Source organism: Syngnathoides biaculeatus, chromosome 2 (assembly GCF_019802595.1).
Source record: "Syngnathoides biaculeatus isolate LvHL_M chromosome 2, ASM1980259v1, whole genome shotgun sequence".
Classification (NCBI taxonomy): domain Eukaryota; kingdom Metazoa; phylum Chordata; class Actinopteri; order Syngnathiformes; family Syngnathidae; genus Syngnathoides; species Syngnathoides biaculeatus.
This window is the reverse complement of record NC_084641.1, coordinates 14,406,768-14,419,213: the sequence shown is the minus strand read 5'-3', so window position 1 is coordinate 14,419,213 and position 12,446 is coordinate 14,406,768. Positions and strand designations below refer to the sequence as shown.

The window sequence follows — 12,446 nt, the reverse complement described above, 5'->3', positions numbered from 1 at the left end:
TTCCTGCTCCTCAACTGAACACTTGACATCTGCGTCTGTGCATCGGTGACGTTAAGTGCAACCAAGGCCAATGCTGTCTTCTGTCTTCATGACATTCTCCGCGGTAAAACTGATTGTCAGTTTTTCTTTTTAATTAGTTTTTTTATGTACAAAATACAAATTTTGACCCTGAAACTGCAATGCAGTAATGCTTAATTCGAGCTTGCAAATATACGTAGGTAAGCATTGTTTTGTGTCTGTGGATGGAATACACCATATGCTTTATGGGTCCCTGCTCATTTTTACACACCTACTTATGTGCGTGTGTGTTGTGTGTGTGTCAAATGATAATAAAAAAAAAGAATACTTGCACACAAAAACATCCTTTCATCCATTTGAACATTAAATAGCTTGTCTTTGTAGTGTATTCATTTAAATATAAAGTGAAAAAGATTCGAATATCAATGTATTCTGTTTTATGTTTTGACGAATACACTTCTCTGACCGCATAACATTTACTTAATACAAAGAATATGAAGTTCAACGGAAAATTATTTTTGGAGAGGAAATTGGGAGTCTCAAAGGCAGCGTTTATGGCAGTGATGAATCCCCTACTCCAACTCCATCCTGTCCTCCTGAAGCCTGTGGTTGGTTTAGCCAGAACAGGTACAATGTTTGAATGGAAAAATCCATCACTGGCTGGTGTATTTCAGGTGTATGTGCTTGAAAGAAAGAGGCCATCGCCAAAGGAAAGTCCTTGACTCTAACAATTACTTGGAAATGTGGAGACCACCAAACCACTTTTCACAGACAACAAAATGAAAAATAAACAACAAGATGTGAAAATTTTTTTCGCCATGAGGAAAAAGCTCCTCGCATTCCATCCCAACTGATCTAAGTCTGGGGTGCTCAGTGCGACCAGTCGATTGCGAGACAGTTTCGGTTGATCACGACGGCGTGCCGAGGGAAAACAAACAAAAAAAAGACATCAGCCATATTTTTTTTTAACTTTACCTCACTGCAAAGTGCAAACAACGACAGTACAGGAAATCACGGTGTCAGTGAGTTCCCCCACTATTTTAAGCTCTCACTTAAGAAATCTTTACAAACATGAGTATGAATCCTGCAGTAAAGAAGATAAAAAGATAAAAATATTCATACGGAATAGGAGGCGGCCAACTTTTTAACTATGTCATATGTCGTTTGCTTCATCTGCCAGTGTAGTGGAATGTGGAACAGCATTTTCGAACAATTTACAGAAAATACGACACCAACATTCCGCCGAAAAGCAAGCTGAGAATGAGAAAAGTTAACGAACTAAAATCCTAATTAGCCGCAAAGCAGTTACTTTTCACACAATATAGTTCAACATCGTTAATAACAAGAAGTCCTTCCAAAACGGAGAGATGGTAAAAGAGGCATAACTGACTCGTTGTTCCAATCTTTTAAAAATAAGGCGGGAATAATATCTTCAATAAAATCTCTGCAGCTGTGAAGGAGTAGAGTTACATGGCGCTGTGAAGCCATGGCTGATGGGTGGAAGGACATCGGAAATTTAGTGTTTCTGCAGTTGGACAAATCCACTGACGTGAGTGACAAAGCCCAGGTGTGCGTTTTCATCCGTATGGTGTTTAGTGATCATCAACTTGAACTCAGGTAGTTACAAAAAATGTTTAAAGTCAATTATGTTGTGTCATGTGGTTATGCGCAGGCACATAAACATACACTTAAACATAAAGAATCCTCAATATACTTTAAAATAAATATATTTTGCATTTTTGTAGTGGATAGATCTTTGTGACTTTTTTATTCTATTTCACCATTGGTCGTTCTGAAAAAAAAAAAAAAAAAAAAAAAACATCAGCCCCACCCACCACCCCACCGGTCGATCGCTGAGAAGTAGATCTTGGGGTAAAAAAGTCAGGACACCCTTGATCTAAGTGTTGACTGTACAGAATAGAATTACAAGGATGCCATTGTATTTCCTTGACAACCTCATTTGGTGTACTAGATTTGTATCTTCCTCATACCGTAAGTTGTGAGTCATGTTTTGTGAGCAGGATTTTACATGAAATATAACCAAATTTGGATGTTAGGAAATGAGGAAGGCATCACTACTGATTAGTGGTGTGGTGGAATGTTTTTATATTGTATAAACACCTGTAAGAACCTGTGAGATTATATGTTATTGTCAGTTGTCCCAGCATAAGCAATACAGTACTACAATGTGTTTATGGATCCTAATAATAATCTTGTTAAATCAAATGAATTAATTGTGGCTAATCACAATATTCTGGCTATCTTTCAATAATCACATGCAAGCCTGACCTATTTCATCAAGAAATCACTTAAATAAAATGTGTCCTGACAAAATCAAGTAAGAAGGAAATACTGTATTATAAAAAGCAGCAACAAAATGACACAGCACAGCACAGCATTTTGGAATCTTGGCTTGGCTTCAAAGTCTAGACCTTTAAAAGGTAATCCATGATTGAAAACCTTTTTGTTTTCGCTGAATTCAAACATGTCTGAAAGGAAGACTGGGTGAAAAAAATGGATTTCTTTCCATAAACACACACACACGTGTACGCACGCATGTGCAAGCACACGCACACACGCACGCACACACACACACACACGGACACACTCACATGCACACACACAAATTATTGCATGAAACCTTTATCAAGAAAATTGTATTACCTGTTAACCTTCCATCAATTTTCCACACTGCTTATCCTCACTAGGTTCACGGCCAAGGCAGAGCCGATCCCAGCTGAGTCTGTGCGAGAGGCGGGGTACATCCTGAACTGGTTGCCAGGGCACATATAAACAAACAAATGAAGAGTCAAAATTATCCATTCGGAGCTGGATAATTTTGGCGCGAGTTTCGTAAATCTGAAAAAAAAAATGCCTATGTCTCGTTTTGAAAACAAACTCTTCAAATATTGACACACATTCACACCCACGGGCAATTAATCCATCACGGACAAATGGAAATAATATGGCACCATAACAAACCTTCCAAGAAAGAGATCCCCACTAAGACTTACAGACCAGTCAAAGGAGGGCAGTAATCAGAGAGGCACTGGTAATAACACTGGAAGAGCTTGCAGACTTCAACAGCAGAAGCAGGAGTATCTGTCCATGGGACCACAATAAGATGCTGAGGAAGATTCCCAAAACATATGGCGGAAGATGCTCTGGTCAGATAAGACGAACATTGATCTTTTCCGCCATTAAGGACAACCCTCGTGTATGTCTGGTGCGCGCTCAGCACATCTCGTCAGTCCATGAACACCATCACCACAATGAAACATGATGGTGGCGATTCATCATGATGTGGAGATGTTTTTCAACAGCAGTCACTCGGAAACTGGTCAAAGTCAAGGGAAAGTTCCGTGGTGCTAAATAGAGTGCTATTCTTGACCAAACCTGTAAATGATCATCGGGAACAGGAGTTTTTCCTTGAGGGATGAGCAAAATCCCCAGTGGCACGATGTGGCAAGCTTGTCGAGACTTGTCAAAAATGACTTGCAGCCATAATAGCACCAAAGGGTGGCTCCATAAAAGACTATTTGAGTAGTTATGTAAATGCCCATCTTCATTTTATTTGATGTATTTTATATTATGGCACGGTGGAGCAGCTGGAAAGCGTTGTCCTCACAGTTCTGGGGTTCCGGGTTCAATCCCAGACCCGCCTGCGTGGAGTTTGCATGTTCTCCCCGTGCCTGCGTGGGTTTTTTCCTGGCAGTGCGGTTTCCTCCCACATCCCAAAAACATGCAACATTAATTGGACACTCTAAATTGTACCTAGGTGTGATTGTGAGTGCGGCTGTTTGTCTTGATGTGCCCTGCGATTGGCAGGTAACCAGTTCAGGGTGTATCCCGCCTCCTGCCCGTTGACAGCTGGGATAGGCTCCAGCACTCCCGCGACCCTCGTGAGGATAAGCGGCTAAGAAAACGGATGGATGGAATATTTTACATTATATCTTCCATTTCACTTCAAAACCTCGACTACTTTGTGCAGAAGTATCAAATAATGTTCAGAGAACAACTTGCTGCAATTAGAAGTTGTAATGTATCAAAACGGGTAAGAAGCCAAGGGGAAGAATAGTTTTGCAAAGCAGTGCAATTGAAAACATGGTCAAACTTTTAAAATTTTGTTCTTTCGAGGTCTTTTGTAGACTAAAACATGTGTTTGTGCTTTCAGGCTGAGCAACACTAAGAAGCAGGCGGTGCACACAGTGATGGGGATTTGGATGGTCTCTTTTATCCTGTCCACACTTCCAGCGGTGGGCTGGCACGACACCATCGACCGCTTCTACACATCCGACTGCAGATTCATTGTGACCGAGATCGGCCTGGGGTTTGGGGTTTGCTTCCTGCTCTTGATTGGCGGTAGCGTGACTATGGGTGTGATCTGCATCGGCATTGCTCTCTTCCAGACCTTCTCCATTCAGGCAGGACACAAAGCGGACAAGAACAAGTTCAACGTCCCCACCATCGTGGTGGAGGATGCCCAGGGCAAGCGTAGATCCTCCATTGATGGGTCAGAACCTCTCAAGACTTCGCTGCAGATCACTTACCTGATCAGCGGTATTGTCTTCATATATGACTTTCTCACCGGCTTCCCCATACTTGTGAGTTCAACACCTTAAACATCACCGTCATTTCCTCATAGACTACATTTTTGATCTTCTGCATAACATTGTTTTGGATTACCCCAAAAATGCATTTGAATAAAGAGCAATAAATTGAAATCGTCCTGATTGCCGGTTAAGCAAACAGTCGTATGGTTGCAAGCGTATTTAACAGTAAACGTGGGACGAGTATTGCGCAGGAAAATGTGTGAAAAACCTATTGTCAAATTAAAAAAAAAATAGGACATGTTTAAAAACAATGTTTTAAAAATACGGACATGTCAGGTTATAGAATTTGTTTAAATCAAGTCTTTATGACTAACACCTTCATCAGCAGTTCTTAACTATTGCATTGTTTCGGCACAAGGTCAAATCATTTCGAATCAGAATCGGTTCCTTACTGAATCAAACCATATCGTTCCACCCTTAAAGATATCCTTTTTGAATCGAATCGTAAATGCGTATCGAATCGACTGCATGCCAGAGATTTCCAACACGAGTGTCCACACTGAAAAGTGGCCCAACCTCTCAACTCTACACTCTTCTGGTACAATGAGGAATGCTTGGCGCCGCCCCAGCTACCTATGAGCCACAGCTAACGGCGCTAAACGCCAGGTTAAGGTCCAAATTGTGTCCGGTTTCAATGCAGCATAAGCCAATAATGATCTCTTCCATGGCAGTGAATGAGGTACACTTGTGCCAAGTATGGCTATCACGAAGGAAATGGAGAAATAGCATCTGCCATTACAAGGTTGATGCAACAAATACATTCAAATAACAAATGTTGAAACCGTACTTTAACTATTCCTATTATAGAGTAATGCTTGTTGTGCAATCGAACAGTATGCAGATTTTGTTTTTCCCCCATCACATAATATACTGCAATAACTTACCCATTGTAGTGTTCTTGACTAGATTTTTAAAATATGGAATTTCAGACAATTTGTTCTGAAAGTGAATTTCTATAGGTTGGCAGCCCTACAGTCATAGTCATAAAAGCAATTTTACTAACAATCAGCACAGTAGATTGTGTCCGTGTTCCTGGTTTCTGTCTTGCTTTCCATTCAGTCAAACAACTGACAGCAAATATGACTTGATGATCTGTTTCCTTTGAAGTAAGCTTAGAATGAGTTGTCTCTTCGGTGGAGGGGCACATTTTGACTTCACTTTGCCCTACAGCATTTTACCCTTGGAGTGTGTACCCACCAAAACTGACTTCAGAGAAGCTGCGTCAGACCAAACAGTGGAGAGTAGATATATAATATTTGATTCGGTGTTGAAATTTCCATTTTCTATTTCATCATCTCTTCATTACTCATTGTGTAGTTTTTGAGGTTTGCTTGGAAACACATTCAACAGGACTACTGAGGTAATCATTTGACGTAACACATTAATAGTGCTGTGGATCCGTGCTATGATGCTTTATTATTTACATGAGCCTAAATGATCCTCCTTGTCCACATCTGAATGTAAGCCAGGCTCTGTGCTTGTGGATGCTATGCATATTTTTCCATGAAGTTAAAACACAAATATTTGGATCCCTGAAAGGGAGCAAAAGTTTATGAGTTGTGCATGGGCCATCTTCCCTCTTAGTAAAAAGAGTGTCACAATCCACAATTTCCTGGGAACAAGGAACAAGGCCTTTTTTCGAGCCCGTCACCATCTGGCTTGCAAATTCCAGCCCCGGGGCCTTCTTCGTTTTTCGAGTCAAATCAATTCATTGTGTTTCCAGGCAGAACTTGAGCGTGCAGCGCGCTTAAGACTACTTACAGTGCATCTGATACAAAAGGCTAAACCAGTAATCCTGTATTTGGAGAATATTTGAGCCATCTGTTTGTGAAATGGGCGATTGTTACTGTATACAGTTAAGGAAAAGACATCTCTGTGTATACCATGACCTGATTCCTGTATTACCTCAGTTACGTTGTCCTGTGTGCAGCCATTTTGCTGATTTCTCAGATTTATCCTTAATGGATGAAGAAATAGCAGTACCGGTTGATTGGGGAAGACGGAGGAATACGTTCATACAGATTTGAAGCCTTGGCTGTAAATAATGTTGAATATTCGGATGGTTCTTCGGCGGGGAATGACACGGAGTCTGACGAGCAAGCTCTGGCGAGAGACTGGCCGCCGGAGCACTCGAGCGGCCCTGCCAAAATGGCGGCGCCCATGAAAATTCGTATTGCCGATAAAAATCTTCTCGAAAACCATTAAATGAGAGAGGATTAATATCACATTGTCAAGGTACAGTACATATGACACGACCTATAGGATAGAATGTTATTCCAAACCACCGGAATATCCCTTTAACTATCTTTAGGCAAGGAGTAGGAGGTACCATCCTGTACTGGTTGCTAGCCAATCACAGGGCACATATAAACATACAACCATTCACACTCAAATTCACGCGTGCGTGCAATTTAGTGTCACAAAATTAACCTAACAGGTAGGTTTTGGGGAATATGAGAGGAAACCTGAGTACCTGGTCAAAGCTCACGCAGGCAAGGGGCAGAACATGCATTGCGGATTTGGACCTTCGTGAATATACAAAAAAATAGAATAAGAATATATAAAGTTAGACAATGAACACGCTCCATTATTGTAGCACAGCTATTCAAAGCAAAGTGATGGGGCGCCATAGCTGCTCTTTCACATTCAGAAATATTCCCGGTTTGGTATTTATTAATATTCACTGTGTATGAATGTTTATATTGTTAAGTGTGTAACCAGAGCAGGTCATTGTGATTGAAGGCTATATTTAGTGACAGAAATAACAAAAGCCCTCTCCTGACCAAATATAATGAGCTATTTAAATGCATGGGAAGCACAAACACGCAACTACCGCACGTGGTTTGCGATTCGCTCACTGCCCAACACGTTCCTGGTGGTAACATAATCGAATTTTATATTTGTAACATCCATAAATACTTATATTTTTAATGGGACAACCTCATACAGGTATGTTTTTGCAAGAATTGAAATATGATAATAAAGAGTGGACACACGATGTCCGTTGAGAGCTGGGATAGGCTCCAGCACTCTCGTGACCCTTGTGAGGATAAGCGGTGAAGAAAATGGATGGATGGATGGATGGATGGATGTATTATATCCAATTTATCCTGCTAAATTACAGGTAAAACCACATATAGCCATGAATCCAGTTTCTGTAGCGGTTATCCTCACTAGGGTCGCGTGCGTGCTGGATCTTTACCCAGCTATCTTCAGGCGAGCGGTAGGGTATACCTAGTTGCCAGCCAACTGCAGGGGACAAACAACCATTCATGCTCACATTCACAACTATAGGCAGTTTAGAGTCTTCACTCAACCAACCACAGATGTTTTTGGGATGTGGGAGGAAACTGGAGTACCCACGGAAAACCCACCCAGGCATAGCGAGCACATGCAAACTCCACACAGCAAGAACCTAGTCTGGATTCATACACTGAACCTCTGAATTGTGAGGCAGATGAGCTAATCACTAACTACTGTGTTGCCATGCAGTCCGTGATTAGAATTTATACGCTGCCTTTGCAAAGCTTTTAGTATTTGCTGGTACAGTACATTCATCTCTTGAAGTCCATCCATCCATTTTTCTGAGCCGCTTATTCTCACAAGGGTCGCAGGGAGTACTGGAGCCTATCCCAGCTGTAAACGGGCAGGAGGCGGGGTCCACCCTGAACTGGTTGCCAGCCAATCGCAGGGCACTTGGAGACAGACAACATTCACACTTAGGGGCAATTTACTGTGTCCAATTAATGTTGCTTGTTTATGGGATGTGGGAGGAAACCGGAGTGCCCGGGAAGACCATGCAAACTCCATAGAGGCGGGTCTGGGATCGAAACCGGGACCTCAGAACACTGAGGCCAACGCTTTCCAGCTGATCCACCGGGCCGCCATCGTTGAAGTCATGCATGCAAAATATTGTACGTACAGGAGAAAGCGTGTACTTTGCTTTTTGAATGTGGTTATTGCAATACAAATGATGTCCTATTATTTGTGGTCCCCTACCTCTTATTTCTGTTTTTGTTGGGTCAGCATGTGTATACCTGGACTTGCCACCATGCCAGCTATACACAGACGGCCCAAGAAACTGCCAAAGTCATTAATTGTTTGACAAAATATGTCCATCGCTATAATTTAGATTCCTTTAGCATATACAGTACGTATTACCCTTGTGTTCATTTATGTACTTCTTGTTCAAACAGTCCGGTTCAAGTGGTTTGTACATGGACAGGAATTTGAGGTCTCACTCAGAATGTCATCATACTTTTTATGTGTCTGTCTTCGTTTTTTCTGGCTGGGATTTGAACCCCAGTTCTCAGAACTGTGAGGCCAATGCTCTAACCAGTTGTGACACCATGCCGCCTGAGTCCTTATATATGATGATATATGATGATGAAGATGTAAATAATTGTTTCCTGTTGTCTATTTGAGCATCTGAAGATGGTGGAGAATAAATTATAACATAAGTCGCAAGAGATTGATCAGTATCTTTCAGGGATTGATTACTTTGATTGTGGCTGAATTAATGCAGGTACTGTATATTAATATTTTGAATAGAAAGGATGCATTTTTAATGCAGTCCAACAGTCATGTAGTCAAGCTATGCGTTTGTTGTTGTCTTGTTCTTAACAGGTGGTGAGCTTTGCCAGTCTGAAGTTCGAACGCTCGTACAACTGGATGGTTCTGTGTGTGCTTTGGTGCTCCATTGTGCAGTCTATCTTGCTGCCCATGTTCCTGTGGGCCTGCGACCGCTATCGGGCGGATATCCGCATGGTGTGGGACAAGTGCGTGGCCATCATGTCCAATGACGAGGTGGACGAGGGTAAGCCCCCCCACAGTCAGTTGTCCTTTACACCCACCACCCCAGCCTCCCTTTTCACTCCCTTCCCATGACCCAAAGACATCAATGTGATGGATGATTCATGTTTTTCAAAGGTCCAAATCCAGGACAATGCCCAATGTCTCAATTGTAGGTCGCTGAAACTGATTTTCAATGTTTTTTTTTTTTTTTTCAAACACAGCCGTGGATGATATTTTAGTTTTACTGTTTATAGCAGCCATTGTTTTAATTTTGCTAATATTTTTTCTTAGTAAGTTTATTTTCATGTTTGATAATCAGTAGAATTCTGCTTTTCTTCTGTGATTTGATGATGGTGGTATTAGTATTGTAGAAAAGAAAATAGCAAGCTAACGTTAACATTAACTCTCAGCCATCACCCTTTTGTGCACAGACCCAAAACACGGCATGAATCGCAAAATCAAGACACTACTGGCAGACAGATATTAAATTCAATGCCAAATGTACTGTAGATGAACTCCCCGTGACTAAGTAGGGTGAGAGAAGATGCATAAATGTGTGAGAAGCCTATCAAATCACCTCATATTTTATGGCTGAGAATACATTGTAAATGTCGAAAAGGATTTGCAGTAATAAAATATTTAATGGCCTCTGTCCATGAAATCAAATATGATCTTGCAACCTACGGTTGTTTGTTTGCTATGCATCTGTGGTCAGAATGTACCAGTACCGTATGCACTGCTATGAAGGGCTCTTCTTCACCATGATGCACATAAAGTAGCATGTCAGAAAAAAAAAAAAAAAAAAAAAGTCAGTGATTGCTATACAAAGGTCATATTTACCCCAAAGCATTTTATTCACTCCATTGCGTCTAAGATGGACTATCTTGGCCCACAATAACAGGACGATAAAATAAATGGGTTCTATTTATTTGGGATGACTGAAAAACTACGAAGCAGAAAAGCATTTTTATGCCATTAACATCGTCATATTACCCTCAAGTCACAAAAAATAAAATGCCCCATGATTTTGGTTTTTGTGAATAGATCATTGAATATATATAATAGATATATAGGAGTTTATTCTATATATTTTTTCATAGTTGGACAGACACTATCACAGAATTGGGGCGATGATACAAGGTCATATGATAATAATAAAAAGGCAGTCAGATATGGATGGAAATGTCATCAACTATGCATATCAATATTTTTTGTTTTTCATTTCTGGACCACACATAACCCCACCCCCTCCCACCCCCCACCCCTCTCCTAATTCTCATCCTCATCCCTGTCACTTTTCAAACATGTTGAGCCCCCTGGTGTCTTCCATGAGCAGTGCATGTTGTGCAGTTAGGAGTCATTTAACGCCGCCAACCCCGGGTCACCAATATTTTGTATGATAATAACACCTCCAGTTCTCTGCTTTCTTTTTTCAGAGGGCTTGCCATGTATAACTCATCACAGTTGTATGTATAAGGACTGTTTCCTGTTTAATTTACTTTATTTTATGATTTTTTTTAAATTTTTTACTAAGCTGCTGACTTGCATGCCCACCTGCCTGTGCAAGAAAAAAAAGCTGCTGTGTTTCATCCCTTTGGCACAGTTTTCCTCAAATGCAGCATTTTACAGCCAAGCTCAACACATCCTAAATTTCCTCGAATTCTCAAATTGGGACCACGGAGGGATATTAGTTCACATACTGTTAACACATATTGTTGGTTTCTGAATTAAAAAAAACATTTCAATTGAACGGATTCCGATTTAAAGATCGTCTCGCAGGACAACATAAAACGCAAAGGCAAACCAAATCAGAAAGCAATTGAACTTCTCTATTGTCTATTCGTGTGTCTGTCTGTCTGTCTTGTGAGTCCGTTGCTATCTAACCCTGACGCTCGTGCTTTTCTGCACTTTGTAGAAAACAGCCAAGATGGAGGAATTCATGTCGACTTAATATATGACAGACCATATGACTATAGCTCAGCGCCTGAAATCGTGACCGTAGACCGTAATGCCAAGTATGAGTTCTCAACCTTAGAAAGTGGGATCCCGCAAGGGTATCCAGTGAGGGAACAGCAGGAAGATAAAATGCAGTATTTGCAGGTATATTCTTTTATTGATTTTCTTCATTTCTTTTTACTTGATCACATGACACTACATTGCTAATGTGCATGGTCAAATGGCATTGTGGGCCTTTAACAGACATTGTGATGCTATCAGATATGCCATGTGATATTTTTGTCTATGTTTGTATGTCTATTTGCTTTTTAGCTGATTCCGAAATCTATTCTGGCTGGCGCTCCCATCAACACAATGTAAAGACGTACTGTAAATGCAGTTAAAGAAGATGCAGGGGGTTTTGGACAATGGTTTTTTTCCCCTTAATGCCCCAGGACAATTGATTTAAAATAAAACAATCAAGATGAGATTGAAGAATAGACTTTCAGCTTTTCAAAAAGGTGTCACAAAACTACCGTAATGGAAGTTAAGTACAGTTATTAACACTAAAGGAATCCCAAAAAGAAAATTATGAGTAACTGAGTTGGCAGCTGGAGTCCCAGGAGATGTCAATAAATAATAACGGCAATAAATCAGTTGGACTGAATTACTACTCGAGAAGATGACTCTTCCAAACATGAACTGAAGTCAAGAATATATTTTGAAGCAGTATCATCAGAAACTTTCATCTACAGACACTGTCATGAATTTAAATGCGCAAGGTTTCAACTACGTGCAGCTACTGGTGATGTTTCTTGACAGAACAACCAGTTTAGGCTGCCAGAAAACTTTTTTTTTTTAAAGCCTCTCGTGTTCTTCAGACAGATCAAACCAAGTTCAAATTTGTCATTACGATGGGAAGAGAAAAGTATGGAGAAGGAATGGAACCAGAGAATACCACATTAGAGCTTGATTAGATGAGTTGACTTGTCGACGAGTATACTACTACTCCACATCGAGTTTGAAGATTTGAAGAGGGGTCTTTGCGAATGCATTGTTTTTCCATCTCGACTTCTAATTGGCCAA

At 40.7% G+C, this 12,446-nt stretch overlaps 1 protein-coding gene across 5 annotated transcripts in view; it reads left to right on the top strand.

Annotated features, from left to right (window-relative positions):
* Nucleotides 1–12,446, top strand: part of LOC133508803 (probable G-protein coupled receptor 153) — a 55,104-nt gene that overhangs the window by 29,744 nt on the left and 12,914 nt on the right. For 3 of the 5 annotated variants that reach the window (XM_061835244.1, XM_061835236.1, XM_061835253.1), the window contains 3 exons: nt 4,193–4,622; nt 9,258–9,447; nt 11,341–11,525. In XM_061835244.1, coding sequence (XP_061691228.1) covers nt 4,193–4,622; nt 9,258–9,447; nt 11,341–11,525 — 805 coding nt within the window. The remainder of the gene's footprint in view (nt 1–4,192; nt 4,623–9,257; nt 9,448–11,340; nt 11,526–12,446) is intronic. The other 2 variants (XM_061835270.1, XM_061835262.1) reach the window with 2 other exon arrangements.